The 23852-nt window shown below is 47.1% G+C and overlaps 1 protein-coding gene across 1 annotated transcript in view; it reads right to left on the reverse strand.

Annotated features, from left to right (window-relative positions):
- Positions 1 to 16303: 16303 nt before the first annotated feature.
- The window catches only part of CPLANE1 (ciliogenesis and planar polarity effector complex subunit 1), an 89049-nt gene continuing 81500 nt past the window's right edge, over positions 16304 to 23852 (reverse strand). Inside the window, exons 49-54 of the mRNA XM_045848088.1 lie at positions 23713 to 23771; positions 23177 to 23344; positions 22016 to 22140; positions 18974 to 19060; positions 17185 to 17363; positions 16304 to 16739 (exon numbers count right to left, since the gene is read on the reverse strand). Of these exons, the coding sequence (XP_045704044.1) occupies positions 16587 to 16739; positions 17185 to 17363; positions 18974 to 19060; positions 22016 to 22140; positions 23177 to 23344; positions 23713 to 23771 (771 nt within the window). The 3' untranslated portion in view covers positions 16304 to 16586. The remainder of the gene's footprint in view (positions 16740 to 17184; positions 17364 to 18973; positions 19061 to 22015; positions 22141 to 23176; positions 23345 to 23712; positions 23772 to 23852) is intronic.

Here is a 23852-nt window from a genome sequence, read left to right on the forward strand (position 1 = left end):
AGGGCTTGACTGAATTAGCCAAAGGAAAACAGACCTCAGGGATATCTTTCAGGCTTCTCCACTTTGGGTGACTGGACTCAGTTTTACATGTGTCGAGTACCTGTGGGCTGTTCAGGTGATGCCCAGAAAGTGGGAACATGCACAAGCATGACATTTTCAGGGGGAAGTTTGGGCTGAGGCTGCATATGGGACTCCTCAGCATGTAAGCTACAGAGTAAGCAGCACAGAACCAAAGGAGGACCTTGGAGACACCCAACGTTTAAGGTGCAGTGAGAGAGAGATGATTTTGTGGAGGAGGCAGGGGAAATGATTAGAGGACTATAGGAAGAATCTAACGGGTTAGATTTTCAAGAGAGTTGAAGAGCAACACATGAAATCCAGAAGCAAAATGAAGACTAAAAATGCTTGATCCTGCCACTGAAGATGTAAATGGTATCCTTGAGGGAGAATAGTTTCAACGAGGATTGGAGGAAAGCCAGATTGTGGTTGAGTTGAGAGATGAATGAGAATCATGGGAGAGAGTAGTTGGGCAGAACAGAGGAACAACACAGTACTGAAATGCTGAATAATGAAGCTGGAGAGAAAAGCAGCTGATAAAGGTCCTAAAAAGCCACATTCGAGAGTTTGGACTCTTCCCTGGCTGGTGTTGCTCAGTGGATTAAGTGCCAGCTTGTAAACCAAAGGGTCGCCAGTTTGATTCCCAGTCAGGGCACGTGCCTGGGTTACAGGCCAAGTCCCTAATAGGGGGTGTGCGAGAGGCAACCACACATTGATGTTTCTCTCCTCATTCTCCCTTACTCTCTCTAAAGATAAATAAATAAAATCTTTTTTAAAAAGTTTGGACTCTGCATCTGATAGAGTACTTATCTGCATTTTCTTTAGTTCTTTTTCTGGAGTTCTGTTCTTTCATTTGGGCGGTATTTCTTTGTCTCCTAATTTTAGCAGCCTCTCTGTTTCCTATGTATTAAACAGAGGACTGCTTTGACTCCCTGTCTTAGTAGCATGGCCTATTGTACAGAAGCACACCCATAAGTTGGATGGGGCAGAGCCTTAGGTGATCACCAGGGCAGGGCAACCCATATGAACCAGGTTGATGGGAATCTCAGATATGGTGTTGCTGCTCTATGGCTCTGTGTGGGGGAGGGCTCAGAGAAGGGACAATGGACTCTGCCTGGCCTCTGGGATTTTGTCTGGGAGGAAGCTATTCCCTGACACTCATCCTGATGCCAGACACTTGAGTTTGTTCCCATATGCCACTGGTGCCCTTCTGGCTGCTGCCTGGGTGCTAGACTCCAGAGGGAGTGAGTCTGCGTAAGACCTAAGACAATTGTGGGCCCATTAAGAGGAGATGCCTGAGAATCCCCCAGTTGTTCTGCTGCCCCAACCCCCGCTGGTTTTTATGGCCAGCACCACACATGGGTGTGGGACCACCCATTCCATGTCTCTGCCCCTTCTACCCACCTGGGGGGATGTGACTTCTTAAATTCTTTGGCTGTCAGACTTCCATACAGCTCAATTTTCTGATGATTCTGGGTAATAGGGTTTTATAATTCTCGTTATGGTTGTGCAAGGAGGTGAGCTGTATTTACCTATGCCTTCATTTGACTGGAAGTCTCCCATATTCAATAATTTGGAAGGGCCTTCTTTAGGGTGCAGTATGCTCTGGGCTATTGGTCAGAAAGATCCCTCACTGCCTACCATGTAGAGACAATTGTGATAATGCCAAACTGTATGTATTGTTTTTCTCCACGGAGCTCAGCTCCACAACAAAAACAGTAATGTTTCATTGAGCCAGAATTGGGAGTTTGGGGTATCGTTGAAGAACTAGATTAAGAAAAACATGGCAGGATCAAGGTTCAGAGTCTCGATGAAGTAGAGGACGTATAATGCGAGTAGCAGGAGTGGAACAACGGGACGGCAAAGTCAGAGAAGGGAACCTGGTGTGCGGTTCTGAGGTTCTGGAAACAAAGTGCACAGCGTGACCGTAGGAATTCATTAGTGAAGTAAGGAGGCTGAGTTGGGCATCAGAGAGATTGTAATCACAGGCTACAGTCTGCACTCCTTTCCTGAACTTAAAACACTGCATTCTTTTTTTCTTCTCATACTAACGGTCTTGTATATCACTTGGTATTGACCATGGTTCCTTTTTTTTTTTTTTTTTCCCGTTTTGACAGATTGAATCGTTTGACAGTTGCTGGGTGCCTACTGTGAGCAATGAACCGTGCTGGATCCCTGGCAGTAACAAGCTTGTGTTCTAGTGGGAGAGCCAGGAAGTGAACCACAAAGTACACAATTACTCAGTCATCAAATTGCAGCTGAAATGAGTGCTTGGAAATAAAAGTAACATCCTGAGAGTATGCAGCACTCAAGTAGTCCGGAGGGCGGGGGCAGAGCAGAAAGCCCTTCTCCAAGTGACACTAGCCCTCAGATAAAGCCTGACATGGAGAGATGTAAGAGATGCCAAATTGTGTTGGTTGAACCATTGAGAAATGGGAAGTAATTGTCTAGTTCCAGTAATTTATTCCGTGGGGACATGATGGTTGAGCCCTGAAGTCAGAGGGGATGAAAGGAGAAGGATGCAAGGAAAATGGCAAATTGATGACACATACATGACAGTGTTCAATGGCCCTGAAGTAAAGAGCACAACCCCTTTAGAAGCTTCACGGTTCCTGTGAGTGGCAGAAAACAAAGGGAATGGTGAAGCTGTTGAAATAGATGGGCCAAATCATACTTTTGTAGGTCATGTTATGAATAGGTCATGTTAAGTCATGTTCATTCCTGTGAGCAATGAAAAGCCATTAAAGAAATTAAGTTGAGTGGGAGTGGAATGGGGATTTGCATTGATGACATCAGATTTACATTTTTAAAAGATCACTGGCTATAATTCATACAGTGTTTGGAGGGGGGCAGAATGTTCCATGTGAAAGATGTTAACTTGGGCTGGGGTGATAGTAGAAGAGAAGTAGCCTTATTTGTAGAGCAGTGTAGGATGTCTACATTGGTCACCGAGCTCTGGTCGACTATTGTAACTGTAACAAGGAAAGAGTGGTTACGAATTTCCTTAGTAAGATTTGGTAGGTGAGACAAGTATTCCCAGAGAGGTGTTCACGTAGAAGACAACGTGACTTACCCTTGGGTTATCCGGAGGGTGGCCCATGAGGTGGAGCAGTGATTTGAGGTGAGGAAAGGAATCAAAAGATGGGACACCCCAAAAAGGGAAAAGGGATCTTGGTGGATTTCTGCGTAGCTGAAAACTCAATTGACTCTGAAAATACTGCATTTTATACAATTCAAAGTAATTCCAAGGTAAAATTATAATGAGACAGGTTTTTAATACAATAATAAAGTTTCTATTATTTAATAGTTTATTTTTTCTTATTTAAAGAAGTAATCCCTTGTTCATAAAGGACTTGAGCTCTTTTAGTTCTTTCCTTGGTAGTTCTATCCATGTTTCTCAAGAACGTACTGTTATGATCTGTTCTAGACCTTATACATTGAGTGGTATTAATGACCTGTTGACTTTTTTATCATAAGGACTTGGCTCTTACCCTGTTCCCTGCTCCTTCCAATATGGAGATCACTGTATTTAACAAGCATTTATGTATACAAAACTATGTAAAGGTTGTTCACTCAGAGCCAACATTCAGTGTAATACGAATGCATACATTTCCTTTCTCATATACTCTTTATTTTCCTTTTACTGGAATTGGTTTATTTTTTCACTCACATAATTTCCACATAGAAATGTTTAAATTTTTTTTGGAGTATTCTTCCATGGAATTCATTCTTTTGAGTCTTGTCTCCCTTCCCCCTCCAGCCACACCTCCCCAGTTCCTTCATCAGGAAACTGCTTCTGGAGCTGTCCTCTTGCGCCAGTCTAAACTGAGTTTCCGGAACCGCCCGCAAAGGTGCTGTGCTGGGCTTCTCTCATCTCTTCTCTCATCTCTCCTCTCCTCCGGTCGGACCCAGACCCCGTGTCTGGAACCCATGCCTTCCCAGCCATGTCAAGTTTGCTCGAGTGTATCCCACAGTAGCTTCCTAAGAATGGACACGTAGGAACAAAACTTTTGATTCATCAGATGTCTAAAGATGCCTTTAGTCTTACCTCATTATTGATCAATAGCTGGGTCTAGAATTCTGAGCTGAAAAGTTTCCCTTCAAGAGCATTTCACCATAATCGAGCTTGGGCTGTTGCTGTTTAGATGGCTCCTTCTATCCTGGTTATTGTCCCTTTGTCTGTGACCTGCTTTTTACCTTCCTGGAAGCTTTTTCAGTTGTTTTCTGTATTTCTCTTATTCTAAACTTTCACTATGGTGTTTCTTCATGGATCTCTTTGTAGTACAAATTCATTTGGGGGAGGGGGCTGATTATAGACTTCTAATCTTTTAATCTGTGCCCTTAACTATGAAGAATTTTCTTTGATAATCCCTTTAGTTTCTTTGTTCTCTGTAATGTTCTCTTAGATGTTGTTCTTTCTAGACTGCTCTTCTCAGTTTTTTACTCTTTTGTTTGGTCTTTTAGCTTAATCTTACAACTCTTCATTAAATTTTTATTTCAGCTGTATTTCACATTTCAGAGTTTCTTTTTATTCTCTGATGCTCTTCTCATATAGTCACTTGGTGTTATTTTGTGAATGCAACATCTTCTCATATCTATCTGTCAAATTAAGAAGTAGAATTCCCCCTTGCCATTTGGTGGCCTGAGCTCTCAAGTGACAGGAAGTGTGTCACATGTCCAGGCTTAAACCACATTCCTCACTCTTGAGTTCTGACTAGGATTATAAACTGAGACAGACAGGTGGAGATGGAATTAACAGCTTTATTGTCAGTAGAGCTGGAGTGGGGACATATTGTAGCCTGGATCCTCGACTACAGGGAAGCGTGCTGTCATCTGTCCCAAACCTAGACCTTGAGATCCCGCAGCTGCGTGGGGTATTCAGCAAGGCTAACACTCTAATCTGCTTAGTCTACTTATGGAAAGACAAATTGCCGCCCCTGGCTCTCCAGGCACCAATAGGGGCAGAGAATGAAGTTGTACATCCACTTGGTGTTTAATACAGGTATTGCACTCATTTTTAAACATGGGCATTCACTCGTAACAACTCACCTAAAACGTAAATCCCCTTTAACCCAAACAGCCTCATGGAAGTGTGAGAATAGTGTTTCTTCTGTCATTGAGCATTCCAAATTGTTTTACTTTTAAAATACCATTTCCTCTATTCTCTTAGTGACCTGTTTTCTATATTATTTTGCCCATTTAATTAGGATTTTCTCCAAGTGTCAGGTGATGCCTAACTGTCCATTTAGGTTTTAAAACAAAGCACTAAAAGTTCTAAGTTGAGAGTATATAGGTGGATTTTATCTGGCAGGCTCCACTCTCAGGCAGTGGTCAGCAAACTTTTTCTGGAAAAGGACAAAATAAGTATTTGAAGCTTTGCAGCTCATAGGGTCTATGTAGCAACTGTGCAATTGGATACTATGTAAAAGGAGGGGGCAGGTTGTGTTTCAGTAAAGCTTTATTTACAAGAACAGAGAGCAGGCTGGATTTGCTGACCTCTGCTCTGAGGTCAGACGGGAAGCTGGATCCTGCCTGGGACTCAGCTGCAGGGAGTTCTTCACACAAGGTGCAGAGATGGAGGGTTGCAACTGTTCCGTGAGACATGAAGCAGCTGACCCACTGTGTCCCCTTTGGGGCTTCTTAGCTGAGTCTTAAGTTGGCTCTTCATCACTTCCCTCTTTTGCACAAATTACGTTATGGCTTCCTCTACCCTCATACAACTATTGCTACTTCTCCCATCCCCTGCAGTTCTCTTGGTTTGCATTGAATTACACATTGAAAAATTCCCTTATTTTCCTTTCACCTGGGTCTTAAGAGAAATAAGGAATAGTTTATCAATACACTATCTAGGAGCCATTTTTAAACTTTTAATACTGTGGTGATTTTAATTAGTTTGCTTTTACATGTACTGGCTTTGAAAATATTTTAAATACTTCTTTTTAAATTAGCATGCGCTGGCCAGGTGGCTTAGTTGATTAGTGTGTTGTCCTGATATATCAAGGTTGAGGGTTCGATCCTCTGTCAGGGCACAGGCAAGAATCAACCAGTGAGTGCAGAAATACGTGGAACAACAAATCTATGCTTGCCTCTCTCTCTCAAATCAATAAATAAATAGTATCATTGTTTTTTAAACCCTATATAAATTTTTTTCCCTGGTACTAGGCAAGTCTCACCACAGAAGTTGGCCCAAGGCCCACAGATACAGGAACAGGCTGGGCCATGTAATGTACCAGCCTTAGCTAACAGGATTTTTTTCCTGTCAGGTGTTCCCTAGGTTCGATAAGTTCATGGAAACAAAAGCATTTCCATTTCCATGAAGATCTCTCCAGTGGCTCAGGACCACAGTCCCAATGGGGAGCATGCACAGTCAGAGGATAAGCAAGGCTCACAGCAAAGCTGGGTTTCCAGGGGACCGCCAGCGTGACTTCGGCGCAGTTACCAAGTGCATTTCCCTTCCTCCTGCATCCTCAGCACGGTCTGCCCTCTCCTGGGAAGGCTAAATGGGACATGAGCACGAACATAATTACTCACTTGGTTGGCGCAGAAAATGGTACGAGCTATAATGATTTGTCATTGGTACATCAGACATTTGTTGAGTATGCACTATAGGCTAGAAAGTGGTGCTGAAATGGGAAGTCAGGGCTGAAGTCAGTGTTTTTCACCCGGGCTGGTAGAGAAAACTTGGCCAAAGCTTTGTGTTTAGGCTTCCTTTGCTGACGGATTCCAAACTCGCCCAGAATAAAAGAGTAGGGTGCACAGGTGTAGTTTAGCGATAAACTACACTAAGTGCTGTATATTTTCTAATGAAAAGGTGAGCAAAATAAGATCGTTTTGAGAAATTAGGGAACTCTTGATTGGAGGTATTCCTGAGCATGGTATACAGAAACTGTTTCCTTTAATCCATGTGTGAAGGGCAGGAAATCCAGACCCTTCCTTATAAATAGAAGGGCTGGAAACACTCATTTGGTGTTTGCTCTGTGTCCAGACACACTAGGAAAAATCGTCACAGTGCAGTTTTTGAAGACTAGGAGGCCTTATTTGAGCTAGAGGCAAAGACCTGTCTGGGATTATCTGCCCTCTGCTGATTTCTCTGCCCTCTTCCATTCCTCATTTCCAGGTGTGTTGTATGGAGGTGAAGTTCATGGAGACTCAGAGAAGACCTCTGCTTCAAGCTATAGCAGTCACTGGGTACCTGCCTGCCTGCACCATGAAAGTGGACAAAATATATGTGAGGCAACTGCTTTTATTTGTTTATTTTTAACTTTTTACTGATCTTTGAGAGAGAAGAGGAGAGAAACGTCAATTTGTTGTTCCACTTATTTATGCATTCATGGGTTGAGTCCTGTATGTGCCCTGACCCTGGATCGAACCTGCAACCTTAGCATGTCAGGACGATGCTCTAACCAACTGAGCTACCTGGTCAGGCCCAGGAGGCAACTGCTTTTAGACACTGGATCAACACGCAGAGGATGTTGATCCTCAAGAGAAGGAAAGCTCACGAGGTGAGTCTATGAATGCCTAGTTCTCTGCCGACGGATATTGTCCTGACCCAAGAAGAATGAGCGAGAGCCCAAGCAGACCACAGTGGTCCCACTGAGCCGAGGAGGCAGAGACCAGAGTAAGAGCAAAACCAAGAGGAAGCTGTGAAGAGAGGCCCCCCAGATGTCTGTGTCCGCCTGGACGAGAGCTGAGCTGCATGTGGTTACTGGAGGCTGAGAGAGAACGGGTCCTGGAGGTTGAGAGCACTGGAGGAGGCTGGCGGCCCCGCCCAGCTAGAGGAGTGAGGAGACCTGCCGGGCACCTCGCTACCTCTCCGCGCACCCGGTTCCAGCGGAGGGCTGATCTTAGAGGTAGCGACCTTGCCCGAGAATAAGGGGTAGAAAGAAGACCCTCCAGCCCTGGCTGCTGTGGCTCACTGGATTGAGCACCGGCCTGTGAGCCACGAGGCCACCAGGTCAATTTCTGGTCAGGGCACCTGCCTTTGTCGTGGGCCCAGTCCCCAGCTGGGGGGCATGACCACATCGATGTCCCCTCCTCTCTTCCCCTCCTCTAAAGATAAACACAATCTTAAAAAAAAAAAACAAAACCTTCAAAAATGAGGGTGAGGTAAAGATACCATTTGGTCAATGAAATCCGATTAACAGCCAGAAGGTCTGTGTTGTAAGAAATGCTAATGATCTTCGGTCTGAAGGGGAATGCTAGAAATTTGGATCTGCAAAAAAAAATTAAAAACTTCTGGGAGTGACAATGTCCTTAAGTGACAGTGTTGAAATCAGGAGAGGGTGAAAGGAATTGCACTATTGTCACACCGGTTCGTCTGTGAAGAGGGGAGGGTGACCTGTGGGGTGTGCGGCGGGAGAACAGTGCAGCCTGCTAAGGGAGGGTTCGTAGGGCCCCGAGGCAGCAGGCCTCACACGTGCTGTTCTCCTCATACGCACGGAGTCGCCGAGGACCCTGCAGAGCTGGTGTGCGTGCGGCGACATAGACAAACCGGGCACTTCCCAGGGGATCCCGGGTACAGCTAGTTCGCACGTGCGCCGCACGGTTATGACACCGTTACTGACTGTGTTCCCTGTGCTGGGCTTCACATCCCCGTGACTGTTTTGTGACCGCCAACTTGTACTTGTTCATCCCTCCACCCTTTTCACCCAGCTCCCCACCCCCATCCCATTTGGCAAGCACCAGTTCCTTCTCTGTATCTGTGCGTTTGTTTGGTTTGCTTAGTTTGTGTTTCAGATTCCACATGTCAGTGACATCATATGGTGCTTGTCTTTCTCTGTCTGACCTATTTCACTTAGCATAGTACCCTCGAGGTCCGTCCATGTCGTCGCAAATGGTAATGGTTCGTTCGTTCTTATGACTGAGAAACGTTCCGTTGCATGCACGCACCACATCCTCTTTATCCGTCGTCTGTCTGTGGGCACTTGTGTTGTTCCCACATCTTGGGTGTTGTAAACAACTCGGCAAGGAGCACAGGGACGCCTGCATCTTTTCAAATCAGTGATTTGGGTTTCTTCAGATAAATATCCTGAAGTGGGATTGCTGTGTCGTGTGATAATTCCATTTTTAATTTTTTAGGAACTTCACACTCCTCCACAGGGGCGGCACCAATCAGCATTCCCACCAACAGTGCACGAGGCTTCCCTTTTCTCCACGTTTTTGCCAACACTTGTTGTTTGTTGCTTTATTGATAGCCATTCTGACAGGTGTGAGGTGATATCTCATTGTGGTTTTTTCTTACTTTTTTTAAGATTTTATTTATTTATTTTTAGAGAGGGAAGGGAGGGAGAGAGAGAGAGAGAGAGAAACATCAATGTGCGGTTGCTGGGGGCCGTGGCCTGCAACCCAGGCATGTACCCTGATTGGGAATCGAACCTGTAACACTTTGGTTCGCAGCCTGCGCTCAATCCACTGAGCTATGCCAGCCAGGGCTCATTGTGGGTTTTTTCTAAAGATTTTATTTATTTTAAAGAGAGGGGAAGAGAGGAAGAGAAACATCAATGTCCAAGAGAAATATCAGTTGGCTGCTTCCCACACACACCCCATCTAGAGACCAAACCTGCAACTCAAGCTAGTGCCCTGATGGGGAATTAAACCGGCAACCTCTTGCCTTGCAGGATGATCTCAACCAACTGAGCCACGTGAGTCAGCGTTCATTGTGGTTTTAATTTGCATTTCTTTGGAGATTAATGAAGTTGTTGAGCACCTTTTCATATGCCTGTTGATCTCCTGTATGTCCTCTGTGGTGAATGAAGTATCTATTCAGGCCCTCTGCCCATTTTTTTAATTGGACTGTTTGGTTTTTGTTTTGTTTTGTTTTTGGTGTTGAATTGTAAAATTTCTTTACAAATGTTGGTTATTAACCCCTTATCAGATGTATCATTGGCAAATATGTTCTCCCATTCAGTAGGTCGTCTTTTCATTTTGTTGATGGTTTCCTGTGCTGTGCAAACAGTTTTTAGTTTGATGTAGTCACGCTGGTTTTTCTCTTATTTCCCTAACCATAGTCGGCGTATCCAAAAACATTACTGAGAGCAGTGTCAGAAAGTTTACTACCTATGTTTTCTTCTAGGAGTTTTATGATTTCAGGTCTTACACTTAGGTCTTTAACTGGTCTAGTTTCATTCTTTTGCACGGATCTGTTCGGTTTTCCCAACACTGTTTATCGAAGAGACTGTGTTTGGCCCATTTGGGACTTGGTTTTTATCCATTCAGCCACCCTATGTCTTTCGATTGGAGCATTTAGTCCATTTACATTTCACATTTGTTTTTCTTTTACATTTGTTTTTCAATTGTAGTTGACATACAATATTATATTAGTTTTAGCTGCGCAACCCCATCATTAGGCATAGATAACTTTATGGTGTGATCACCCCAATAAATCTAGTACCCCTCTGACACCATGTATGGTTATTACAATACTATTGATTGTGTTCCCTATGCTGTGCTTTGCATCCCCATGTCTGTTTTGTAACTAACAACTTGTACTTCTTAATCCCGTCCCTTTTCTCACCCATCTCCCCAGTCACCCTCCCATCTGGCAGCTGTCGAAATGTTCTCTGTATCTATGAGTCTGTTTCTGTTCTGCTTCTTCATTTATTTTGGTTTTTAGGTTCCTCATCTAAGTGAAATCATATGGCACTTGTCTTTCTCTGTCTGACTTATTTCAAGTGAAATCATAAAATGTATTTTTCTTTCTCTAATTTCTCTCAGCACAAACCCTTAGATGCATCCATGTTGCTGCAGATGGCAAGACTTCATTCTTTTTATGGCTGAGTCATATTCTATTGTATAGACGCAACATTTCTTCCTTATCCATTCATCTGCTGATGGACTTTTAGGTTGCCTCCTATCATGGTTACTGTAAATAATGCTGCTATGAATGTATAGATGTATATACCTTTTTATGCAGTGTTTTGAGGTTCTTTAGATTAAATACTCAAAGTGGAATCACTGGGTCCTTTGTCCAGTTACAGCATTTGTTGTGTTTTTTAATTTTTAAAAAGTATTTGTTTTTTTAGAGAAAGGGGAAGGGGAGGATAAAGAGAGAGAAACATCAGTATGTGGTTGCCTCTCATGCACTCCCAGTTGGGGACTCAGCCCACAACCCAGGCATCTGCCCTGACTGGGAATCGAACCTGTGACCCTCTGATTCACAGACCGGCACTCAATCCACTAAGCCGCACCAGCCAGGGGCCTTTGTTTTAAAGTTTATTTTGTCTTGTATGAGTATTGCTACCCCAGGTTTTTTCTTTGTTTTTTCTATTTTCATGAAATATTTTTTCCATCTGTTTCAGGCTGTGGATCTTTCCGACTGAAAAGTGAGTCTCTTGTAGACAACATATGTAAAGATCTTGTTTTGTTATCCATTCAGCCAGCCTATGTCTTTTGATTGAAGCATTTAATCACTTGAATTTAAAGTAATTGGTGATTGAGATATATATAGTGCCTCTTTATATTTCATATTTAAATTTTTATTGATTTTAGAGAGAGACATCAGTTTTATTGTTCCCCTTATTTATGCACTAAATCGGTTGCTGTTTGTATGTACCCTGACCAGGATCAAACCCTCAACCTTGGTGAATCAGGGTGACACTCTTAACAGACTAAGCTACCCAGCTTTTAATCATCCATATTTTTATCATTATTTTCTTTTTTAAAAAGACCCTTTAACATTTCATGTAGCACTGGTTGAGTGAATGAACTCCTTTAGCTTTTACTCATCTAGAAAGCTCTTTATCTGCCCTTCCGTTTTAAATGATAGCTTTTTGCTGGGTAGAGCAGTCTTGGTTGCAGGCTTTGGTTTTCATCACTTTGAATATTTTGTACAAATCTCTTCTGGCCTGCAAAGTTTCTGCGGAGAAATCAGCTGACAGTCCTGTGGAAGCTCCTTTGTAAGCATGTTTTTCTCTTGCTGCTTTTAAGATTCTTTGTCTTTAACCTTTGTCATTTTAATTATGACGTGTTGGTGTGGGCCTCTTTGGGTTCATTGTGTTTGGGGCTCCCTGTGCTCCCTGGACCGGTGTCTGTTTCCGTAACTGGGGTGCGGAAGTCTGCATCACCACTTCCTTAGATAGGTTTTTAATTCCTTGCTCGCTGTCCTTCCTCTAGCACACGCATGATGTGCATGTTGGTGTGTGTGCCTGAAGTTGTCCCAGAGGCTCCTAAAACTGTCCTTATTTTTAAAAATTCTTTATCTCTTTGCTGTTCTAGTTGGGTATTTTCTGCTTCCTTATCTTCCAAATTGTATTTTTTTTTCAATGTGGATGAATCTTTTTTTTTAATATATTTTATTGATTATGCTATTACAGTTGTCCCATTTCCCCCCTTCTCTCCCCTCCACCCTTACTCCCTCTCCCACCCTCATTCCCCCCACTTTAGTTCATGTCCATGTGTCATACTTATGAGTTCTTTAGCTTCTACTTTTCCCATACTATTCTTGCCCTCCCCCTATCTATTTTCAACCTACATTCTATGCTAGTTATTCTCTATACCTTTTCCCCCTCTCTCCTCCTCCCACCCCCCTGTTGCTAACCCTCCATGTGACCTCCATTTCTGTGGTTGTGTTCCTGTTCTAGCTGTTTGCTTAGTTTCTTTTGGTTTTGCTTTAGGTGTGGTTGTTAATAATTGTGAGTTTGCTGTCCTTTTACTATACCTACTTTTTCTTTATCTTCTTTTCTTAGATAAGTCCCTTTAGCATTTCATAAAATGAGGGCTTGGTGATGATGAACGCCTTTAACTTGACCTTATCTGGGAAGCACTTTATCTGCCCTTCCATTCTAAATGAGAGCTTTGCTGGATAGAGCAATTTGGGATGTAGGTCCTTGTCTTTCATGACTTGGAATATTTCTTTCCAGCCCCTTCTTGCCTGTAATGTCTCTTTTGAGAAATCAGCTGACAGTCTGATGGGAATTCCTTTGTAGGTTACTGTCCCCTTATCTCTTGCTGCTTCTAGGATTCTCTCCTTCGTTTTTACCTTGACTGATGTAATTATGATGTGCCTTGGTGTGTTTCTTCTTGGGTCCAACTTCTTTGGGGTTCTCTGAGCTTCTTGGATTTCTTGGAAGACTATTTCCTTTGCCAGATTGGGGAAATTCTCCATTATTATTTGTTCAAATACGTGCTCAATTTGTTGCTTTTCCCCTTCCCCTTCTGGTACCCCTATAATTCAGATGTTGGAACGTTTAAAGAAGTCCTGGATGCTCTTAAGCTTCTCCTCGTTTTTGTTTTGTTTTTTTTTAATTTTTATTTCATCATGCTTTGCTGCTTGGTTGATTCTATCTTCTTTCTGGTCCACTGTATTGTTTTGAGACCCAGTTTCCATCCCTTCATTATAGGCTCTCCTCCGTATATCTTCCTGTATCTCTTTTATGGTAACCTGCATCTTTTCATCTAATTTGCGGCCAAAATCAACCAATTCCGTGAGCTTTCTGATCACCAGTGTTTTGAACTGTGCATCTGATAGATTGGCTATTTCTTGGTCGCTCAAAAGGATGAGTCCTGGGGGACTGATCTGTTCTATTGGAAACATGTCTCTCCCTGTCTCTCCTTTTTTTTTCCCGGTCTGGTCGCTCTTGTTAGGTGGGGGGCGGAGCCTTAGGTGTTAACTGGGGCAGGGCGCCCCAGTCACTAGATTGTGACGTTATATGTGGGGGCGGGAGCAGGGGTGGGAGGAAATAATGGCAGTAGTTCCATTCTCCTGGGATCTCAGTCTCTTCTCTGGGATCCTGGCTGCAAGCTCTGCCCTGGTCCGCAATCGCTGCCTCACTGGGTCCGCCAGCCACAGCTTGCGTACTCAGGGACCCCGCTGTGTTCTTGCGCCCCGGATGGCTTTCGCGCCGATTCTGCGCCCAGTTTTCCCCAACCTCTGCGTGCCGCCAACCTGCGCCCGCCAACCCAGGCCCGCTGGGCTCATCCACTCCTACTGGTCTGGATGTACAGGTCTACTTCAACTTCTTGGCTGTCTGACTTCCATTCAGATAAATCCTCTGTCAGTTCTGGGTGTTATTCTAGTTGTAAATTGTTGTTGTTCTAATCTTGGTTGTGCAAGGAGGTACGGTGCGTCTACCTATTCCTCCATCTTGCTGGAAGTCCCCAAATTGTTGATGCAGTCCTCTGCTTCATCTAATGTGCTTTTGATTCCCTCTAATGTGTTCTTCATTTATGAGTATTTTTCTTTTCTAACTAGTTCTTTTTTGTTTGCTAACTCCCATTTTTATGTTTCCTCTTTGTTGAGGTTCTCGGTGACTTCATTCCTTAGCTAAGTTCAGTGAACACCCTTGTGACCAGTGTTTTGAACTCTGCATCTGATCAGTTGCCTCCATCTTGTTCAGTTCCTTCTGGAGTTTTGTCCTCTTCTTTCATTTTAGGACCATGTTCCTTTGACTCCTCGTTTTGGCTGACTCCCTGTTTGTTTCTATGTGTATTAGGTAGATCTGCTGTACCTCTTGTTCTTGGCAGAGTGGCCTGATGTAGTAGGTGTCCTGTGGGGCCCAGTGGCACAGCCTCCCCGATCCCCCAAGCTGGGCACTCCAGGTGTACCACCATATGGATTGTGTGTGCTCTCCTGCAGTAGTTGAACCTTGATTGCTGTTGGCACCTCAGTGGGTAAGATTGACGCCCAGGCTGGCTGGCCATGGCTGCACCCGACAGACTGCTGTGCAGGGGCTGACCCCTGTGAGCAGGAGTTGCTTTCGTGGGGCTCTAGTGCCAGCCAGGTGTGCCCTTTAGGTGTGTGTAGTCTGAGGAGCAGGTTGGGTGGTGCTCTTGTGTGGTCTGAATGTGGCCACTGGGTTATTGGTTCTGGAGCCTCTTCAGAGGGGCTCCAGTGCAGGTCAAGGTCAGCCACCACCTGTGCCCAGCTTGGGGCTGTCTGGTAAATTCTACAAGGTTATCTGAGGTTGGTTGCTACTTGTGCTGTGCCTGGTATAGCCTGTTCTGAGAACCAGGGCTGGCTCTTGGTAGTGATGGGCTTGGGCCCCTGTGGTGGGCACCACCACGTGAGCTGAGGCCAGCTGCATTTGCACCAGGTTTGTGGCCGCTTAGTTGAGGCTACTTTCCAAGCCCAGAGTGGTCACGGCTTATGCCGGCCTGGGGCTACTTGATGGGGGTTAAAATGTAAGTTGAACCCAGTCTCTGCTTACGTCAGACTGGGAGTAGCTTGGCAGAGGTGCATGGTAGTCGAGGCCAGCCACTGCCAGCGTTAGCGTTAGCCAGGGAAGCGAAGAGCTCAGGTTTGGCACCTGCCTGCGCCGGGCTGGCTGGGTCGGGGGAGGGCTCAGCAAAGAAACAATGGCGCCTGCTACCACTTCTGTCCCTGGAGAGAGCTGCCCTAACCCTTCCTGTCCAGCCCGTGCCCTGAAGCTAATCAATGTAGCACTTTCCTGTGTGTGCCTGATGCTTTTCAAGGTGCCGCCTCTGCACTGGAGCCTGGAGCGGGCGGGCTTGTGTGTTCGTGAGTCTGCGACGGGCCCGGCAGCGCCTGGGTCTCCAGCAGGCCTCCCTCCCACGTGGACGCAACCCCCCGCCCCCCCCACTGGGTTCTCAGGCGGGTGTGATGGGGATGCCTCTTCCTGGCTCGAGAGCCAGGGGCTGGGGAAAGCCATGTGGGACCGGGACTCCCTTGCTCTTCGGGGGTTGAGGGGCTCTGGAGCCAAGATCTCTCTCCCCTCCGCCCCGCCCCCCCGCGGCTGCTGCTTTATGTCCGTGTAGGCCTGTTGTTCAGCTGGTCTTCAGGTGGTTCTCAGTGGTGATGGCTGTTCTACAATTCAGTCGTCATAACGGTGTGGCCACGGGAGGAGGTGAGCACAGTGCTGACCTACCTACTCTGCCGTCTGGACCGGAAGTCCTCGGGCTCCGTGGTTTCACCAAGTTGCCGCGATCCTTCTGCAGTCAGGAGTGGTCGTCCCTTTCTCCCCCACCCAAAGCATCCAACCCCGCTTGTCCTCGACAGCTTCTCAGGCGGGGCACCGTCGGGCCTACGTGGAAGTTTCCTTCACAAGTTCAGGGTCGGTGGGAAGCTGCTGGTTCCTCCTCTCTCCTAGGCCAGGCCCCGCGCAGGTGAACTTCGGATGTGTTTGAAAGTGGAGTTCACTGCTGAGTGTCTCAGGTAAGACTGATTTTCTTCTCCTTTCTTTTTCCTGTCAGGTGTACCTGTGTAAGTGTTTTTCCTCAAATTTGGGGAAGTAAAGGAGGTGACAAGATAGAAGATTTTTACTGAAAGGACCTTAAATTCCACGTAAACTTGACTTGAAAGGTACATTTTATTTTTCATCACTTAAAAAATTATGTCTAAAGATAATCAAACGCAAAAACATATAATACACCTACAGTTAAAGAACCCTTTCCCACGAGGGCCGAGTCATTGAGAAATGTTTATTTTCCCTGTTGAAATGGCTTATTCAGGGGGTGATATGGCTCCAGGTGGTACAGTGACCTCACTTCTTCCCCTGCTTCTGTCCCTCAAACCCACGTCCCTCGGAACGACATCGCTGGGGTGCCGGCCGGCAGCAGGGGGTGCTCTTCAGGCCTCATGGGTCCAGGGCCCAGCACACAGAAGGGCTCTTGTCGTCCACGCCGGCCACCATGGCCTCGACGGCGCCCCAGTCCAGCTGGCTGAGGATGCTGCCGGTGCTCTCGGACCCAGCGGGCGGCTCCGGCTCCTCTTCAGCCGGTGACAGGTCCTGTCGGAGGGAGAAAGACGGTGAGGGGCAGCTCTAGCCTGGGAAGAACCATCAACGGGACACGAACCACAGACTCCAGAGTTGCTGTCCACCAGCCGGCGAAGGCAGTGGGGAGGGAGGCGGGGCGGCGGCCGCCCGGGTCCCCTGACGACCAGGTGGTGGCACCTGATCTGAAGAGGACACGACGGGCCTGTACATCTGCACTGCGAGTCTGTGTGCTTACACCGTGGTGCTGTTTACACTGTGGTGGTGTTTAGATAAAAACACAAAGTCACAAAAAATTCTGAAAGATATACGCTGAGTAGTAGTTGCTTCGAATCTCTACTTCAAACTGATCTAACAGTCTGTCTGTATCTCTCCCTCCCACAGAAAAACAGGAATTAAACGAACAACCCCCACCCCCTCCCCGAACCCCGGAGGAACGGAGGGGAACCAGCCGGCTCACCTGCAGGAGGGGACTGCGGCTGCCGAGCAGGGTCTCCCGGATGCCTGGAGGCCCCGGCCAGGGCCTCCCCGCAGTCCCCGCCCTCCAGTCCTCCACGCACGCCTGCTTGCTCGGAGGGGCAGGCCCCGCACTGCCGTGCCTTTTTGCGTGATGTGGACCCCGACACCGAGCGGCAGAGCCTTTCGAGGGACGAGAACAACAAGGCATACTTAGAAGTCTGTTCTCCACTGTAACGCCAGCATCAAACCCGTGGCAGTCACCATGTGCCTGATTTTGAATCACAAGGTCTGGATGTGGTTTGCTTGAGAGTTCTACCAGTTTCTGTTCTGTCGGTGAGAAGGGAGGAAACTAAATTCTGGCTACCTCTTCTGATTCTGAAAGTCAACGGTAACCTCCAGGACGAGAGGGTGCAGGGCAGAGGGCCCACGGCGCAGAACTGCGGGGCAGTTCCGGCTCCGAGCAGGGTGGGTGCGAGCGGCCGGGCCGCCCTGCCCCCGTGGGCGTCCTGGGAAGGCCCCCCAGCCTGCCGGTTTCAGAGTCTTCCTCTCAGGCTTCGTGCTGGCACCCACCTCTGGCACAGGTGTCAGGGGAGTGCAGTGACGACACAGTGCGGCCCCCTCCTTCCTTCCTGAGTGTCCCTGTCCGTGGAAAGGAAACGTCCCCCACCCGTGCCCAGAGGCGGCTAAGCAGGCCACAGCGCTCCTCCGCCCACGGCCCTCGCGGGGCGTGCCGCACTGGCATGCCTGACGCCCCACGGCCCGTGCCACGGCGCAGCCGCCCCTCACCACGGTGACCTGAAGGGACCCCCAGGACACGGGGTCTAGCGACAGGTAAGCACAGGTTCCGACAGGCAGTCATGTGGCTCCCAGAAGGGGGAAGAAGAGGTAGCAGTGGTGAAGTTCGGCCTTCTGCAGCTCTCCTAACTTCATACACTCAAAGGTAAGGATACATCCAACAAATAAGAGCCCCCGCTGACCAAGACAGTAACAACAGCACACATTCTGGCATTTTCTGTGGGCCAAGTGCTTCCCCTGTATCCAGCCCCTTTAACTTAACCAGAGCTAAGTGTCGCAGGCCCTGGTCCTTACTGTCGACCAGGGTCGTTCCAGGGAGCTAACAGGAGAAGGAACGTCAAAGGACTTTTTATATCGTGAGGAGGAGCATGGGGTGAGGGGTGGGGGAGGGGGAGTCATTAGGAATTCAGATCCTTCTGTATAATGCCCCTCCCTCTCGTTGATCAGAGCACAGCTAATCTGAACAAGTATCCAAAGACGGAGCAAAATCAGGCCTAAGCGTACAGGCCTGTGTGTTCTGTGAGTTATCGCAACCCCTTCCGGAGAGCGGGTGACGCTCAGCACCGAGGCAGACCCTGCCCCACCTGCTTCCCAGGTGAGACCACTGAGGCCTGCGCTAATGGCCCGGGAACCACCCCGGGCGGAAGAGTGAGTGGCAGCCTCTGCTCTGACCACAAAGCTACACTTTCCATTCTGAAATCTAGACTTGAAATTTCTAAGAGTGATTTATGACTTTTAAAGATTAGTATCTTTAGTATTAGCCCTGGCTGGTGTGGCTCAGTGGCTCGAGCATGGGCCTGTGAACCAAAGGGTTGCTGGTGTGATTCCCAGTCCAGGCACATGCCCGAGTTGTGGGCCAGGTCCCCAGGAGGGGGCGCGTGACAGGCAACCACACACTAATGTTTCTCTTTCTTTTTCCCTTCCCCCTCTCTAAAAAAAATAAATAAAATCTTTTAAAAAAAGATTTAGTATTATTAAATTCAAGAATTTCCTACCTTTTTGAAAGATGACTGGAGACTGCACGGCCCTTCTGGTGGCCACTCGGGCTCCCCCAGCTTTTTTCTGGGCGACAGTGGCAGCTCCTGCAAAGACAAGATTTTTCACAGCTCGGTCTGTCAGATCTTTGAAGGACGGAAACCTCTTGGTAGACAGGTTTGACCTGAATGAACAAAGCAAGACAAAAGTACAGAGAAAGGAAGGGAAGTTCTGCTTTGAGACTCGGTGTCCTGACAGCCCCACTGCGGCCCTTTTCCAAAAGGCAAGCGGAAGACTCAGACAGCACCGCTGGCCGCTGGACAAGTCGGGCGCAGGCCCTCCTAGCTGTAAACACCAAGGCAAAATGTCCAGTTAGGTTCTATCAAGAGAATGATTAAGGTTTCTTAAATTCCAGAATTAATAGCAACATTTAATGTTTACATTATGTAAGATGTGTTACTTATAATCTTCAGCAACTCTACGAGGTAGGTTTTATATAACATACCTAAGGCCCTGGCTGGTGTAGCTCAGTGGGTTGAGTGCTGTCCTGCTAAACCAAAGGGCCGCTGGTTCGATTCCCAGTCAGGGCACATGCCTGGGTTGCAAGGCCAAGTCCCCAGTAGGGGGCATGAGGGGCAACCACACACTGTTGTTTCTCTTTCTCCTTCCCTTCTCCTCTCTCTAAAAATAAATAAAATCTTTTTAAAAAGACTAAATAACACACCTGAGGGCACAAAGTAAGCAACAGAGCTGGGACAGAGGCCTAGAGGATTCCAAAGCGAGACCTTTTTCCCGGTGGGTGACGCCTTTCAGTTACTTACCAGTATAGCCGCTGTGTTGTTTTTGACATAACTAGGCACAAAACAAAGGACCCCAAAGTCTAATAGTTTGTGGACAGGACTGAAGAAATTAGCGGAAAACGGCATACTGTCTTACAAGATAGGTAGTAACATGCTGTCACTCTCACAAGTATCTTCAGAAAAGCTATTCTTACAGGTGAACTGCAGTGAATTTTAAAATCCCGACGAATCCTTACTTCCCCATCTGTGCAGTGACTGGACTTGCCGTGTGTGGGCCCAGGCGGTCTGTGTCGCTGCCAGGGACGTCCCCGCAACACCGGGGACCAGAGGCCTCCGGGTGCAGCCAGGGCGGTGGCGGAGGCCACGCCCGGCGTGCTCACGCGTGCCCGGTGAGTGCGAGATGAGATGCGCGGCGTGGGGCCCAACTTACGGCGGCTGCCAGGGAAGGCCTGCAGCGGCGGCGCCTCAAGGGGAACGTGTTCCGTGACTGAGGGTTCCCAGAACTGAAGAACCCAGGACAAAACAAAACGGTTTTAGGTCCCACGCCTGCCATTTGTCTCTTCCTATTCACAGCCATCCCGTGAGTGAAGAAGCGTCAGCCCCAGTGTAAAATGAAGGCACGGGTGTTCCAGTCATTACATCAAGGTGGGGAGAACTCAAGAATTAAGGTGAGGGATGTCTTCCAAGACGGAGAGGGGCAGCGTTCACGGTGTGGGGGGGATTTCCCGGCCAGAATGGGAGGGAGCACGGGGGCACAGCCTGGGGTGACAGTACATGGGGACAAGGGCTGAGGCAGTGGGGGGGCGGGGGGGGGAGTGACTGCCTGCCGGGGCTGGGGCAGGGGCAGGAGCTGGGGCAGGACACACCTGCTCGGGTGCGGCCACTGAGAGCTGCTGGGACCAGAAGCAGCAGAAACTCCAGCAGGCAAAGCCCAGCAAGGGAGGGGACCCCAGGAGGGTCGAGGCCTCAACCCAGGAAAGTGCCCGGTGACAACACAGGTCGGACGTGGGATGGGAGAAAGACATATTGCCACATACCCTAAGACTTTTCCACCTGGTAGTAAGAAGTCCTTGCCAATCTTTAATATTTTGGAATTCTGAAATATGTATCAGGTATACAATAAAATTTTGTAAGAGAAAAAACATGTTTACTGTTTTTAAGTTTCAGTTTAAAAGAATAGTATTTTCTTACTGTAATGTGTGGATCAAAACTGAGAGGAACCAAACCATGAAGGTTCGGCGGGAGGACCGGGACCTTCGCAGATGGCAGTCCCCCGGCCTGGCACAGCTTCCAGAGCCGGAGCCGGAGCCGTGGGTTCCCGTTGTGCAGGCCTCTGCCGCCTCCTCCCTGTCTGACCTTAAGCACTTTTCATGTCCACTGTCTCTGCCCTGATTTTCTCATCTTTAAAATGGGAACGCACTAGCGCCTACCTAACGGGGCTGTCATTAAGCGCTTCCCTGGCATGTTCGTCACGTTCGTTTTAGTTGTTGTTACACATTTTTAGCTGCACATCCATACTCCGTGTTAGCTGTGATTACACACTGTACCGTGTAATCGCTTCACAAATAAGTATGTTTTACTTCAGCGATCAAAACCCCACTCTGGCAAAATTCGAAGGAAGGCTACCAATAAACAACATCTATCTTTAAATGTGGAAGAGGATGTTCAAAGGGTACAAACAGGGTATTATTTCAGTCTGGGCCTCTCAGTATTCCTCTTCTGTGACGTACTCAGCCTGAAACCTACCAGAACATTTTTTTTTTGTCAATTACAGTTGACATTCAACATTATTTTACATTAAGTTCGGATACACAGATAGTGATTAGACATTTACATAATTTACAAAGTGATTCCCCCAGTAAGTCTAGTACATACCTGGCACCATACGTAGTTAGTACAGTATTACTGACTACATGCATGCCCTTGCTGTACTTACACCACTGCAGAACGTGACTTGTAAAATCAAGTTCTTTAGCCAAACACACACAAGAAACAGATCTCAAGTAAGGCGTATCTTATTTACTGACCATTCAAATCCTACTACAAAAAGACCCTTGGTTTGAAAAGATGCGTAGGGTCTTCTTATTTCTAAGCAATAGAACGAAATACCAGTACAGCTAAGTCTTTGTGAATCTCTTGAGTTCTACTGAATACGTATTGCTTTTCACTAAGATTTACAGTTTTTTATTAATGAAAGTACAACTGTATAGGCAAGAAGGAAGAGGTCCAAACTACACAGGATAAAAAAGCTTTCAGCCTTACCGTGTGGCCGAGGCGAGCCTTGAGGTTGCTCCGGAGGTCGCCCTGTGGGGCCGTCACTGGGTTTGCATGTGTATCTGACTTTTTCAGGTCGATTCACTGGAAAACTGTGGCCACGTGGAGTCTCTCTAAAGTAGAAATTATTATTATATAGTCCTACAATCTCACACCAGTGATAAAACTATAATATTTCAAAAAGCTCCCATTCTACCCCAGATGAATACAGTCACTTATTCTGTACCTCAGTGATGTATTTAGTGTGTAGTAACTCTCAACAAATTATTCCTTGTATCTCGTATCTCAAATGCCATTTTTCAAAGAAACCATTTTTGTCCTCTCTATCCATTTCAAATCTCTCTGTATTTGGCAGCTATTTCTGTATCTAAGACCCTGCTTTATTCTAGAAAATACTCAGGGGCATCTGGCCTTCTGAGTACACCCACAATTACACGCACCCTAAGGATCTGACCGCATGTAGCTTCGTGTTGGGTGGCATTCCTCTGGGCCCTTAAATTATGTGATTATAATTGTAACCACTTATTTTGTCAAAGGTAGTGATTTTTAACAACACTGTACTGGCAATTACTGCTCACCTTACAAATCACTGACAAATACAATTTTGTGTTGGTAAGGAACTTTTCACTTGGGTACTTTTCTTTAGCATTCTCTGTTTAATTCTTGCCTAATGAACTCGTATCCAAACCTACTGCAGGCCACTTACTGAAGAACTGTGTGACCGAATCTAGAGTTGAGTCGGCAGCCCCCGGGAAGGGGGGAGGAGACGGCAGAGGGGAGGGGGTGGCTGGTGGGGCTGTTTCCACAAGAGGAGAACCCAGTGGAGAGCAGTTTGGGGCAAGTGACAAGAGGAAATAGTAGGAAAAACGACAGAAAAGAAACAAGGTTGAACGGGTATCAAAACTGCATGGGGTGAGCTGAAGTGCCGTGTTACCTCTTCAGTTAGAGATCTAACCCCACTGTCTTGTTCCTTGGCAATGCCGTAAACTTGTAAAACCTCACCGTAAGGGCCATTTTCCCCGTCACTGTACCATCGTAACTCTGGACAGGGCAGGTGCAGCCACGGCGAGCGTGGGCCACCAGAGCGCTACCTTTCTCATCCTGCCTGACAGTGCCTCTCGCCAGATGCCAGGCCAGACCCTAACCCACCGTCTGGGAGAAAGGGAGCGCCGCAGTCTGGAGGCCCGGGCGGCTCCGGGGGCGGCAGGCGGTGGCTTCTGGGCAGCCCCTGGCAGCTGCGCCGACTCGGACAGCAGTTCGCTCATCAGACTGTACGCTTGCGAGATGCGACGACTGTAGTGGTCCGAGAGCAGCAGCCTGTAGGGAGAGAATTACCCAGCGTTTAACAGGAATCCCTTTCGGTTCATATCTCTAGAAGGAACACGGTATTTGAAGACCCCCTTGCATTTGTTTTACAGCGGTTTTCAAATGCACTTCAAATGAAGTATTAAACTTCATCTGTCTGAAAACCATTAGGAAGTTTTGGGGTAGTTTCAAAATGCAATCACAGATCTGGACCGGAATGGGGGAGGGCAGTGGCAGAAATGAAACAAGTCATGAAACTGAGTGGACTGAATACTATTCGAAAGCAAACTCCCAAGGAGGCTGAGGGAGTCTAAAGTCACCTCCCGTAGCAGAGAAGCAGGGGCCACAGGGGCCGGGCAGGGTGCAGCCACCACACTCACCTGTCCTTCTCGTGCTTCAACTTTTGTCTCAGCCTGATTTCCCTCGAAGTCACGTAAAACTGCACAAGACATGCCCAGTTAGTCCTTATCGTACAGTACAGATCATTGAACCATCATAGTCCACAGAAAAGGCAAAAATT

The sequence above is a fragment of the Phyllostomus hastatus genome, unplaced genomic scaffold, assembly GCF_019186645.2.
Source record: "Phyllostomus hastatus isolate PE091 unplaced genomic scaffold, TTU_PhHast_1.1 phas_contig_58, whole genome shotgun sequence".
In the NCBI taxonomy this organism is placed as follows: Eukaryota; Metazoa; Chordata; class Mammalia; order Chiroptera; family Phyllostomidae; genus Phyllostomus; species Phyllostomus hastatus.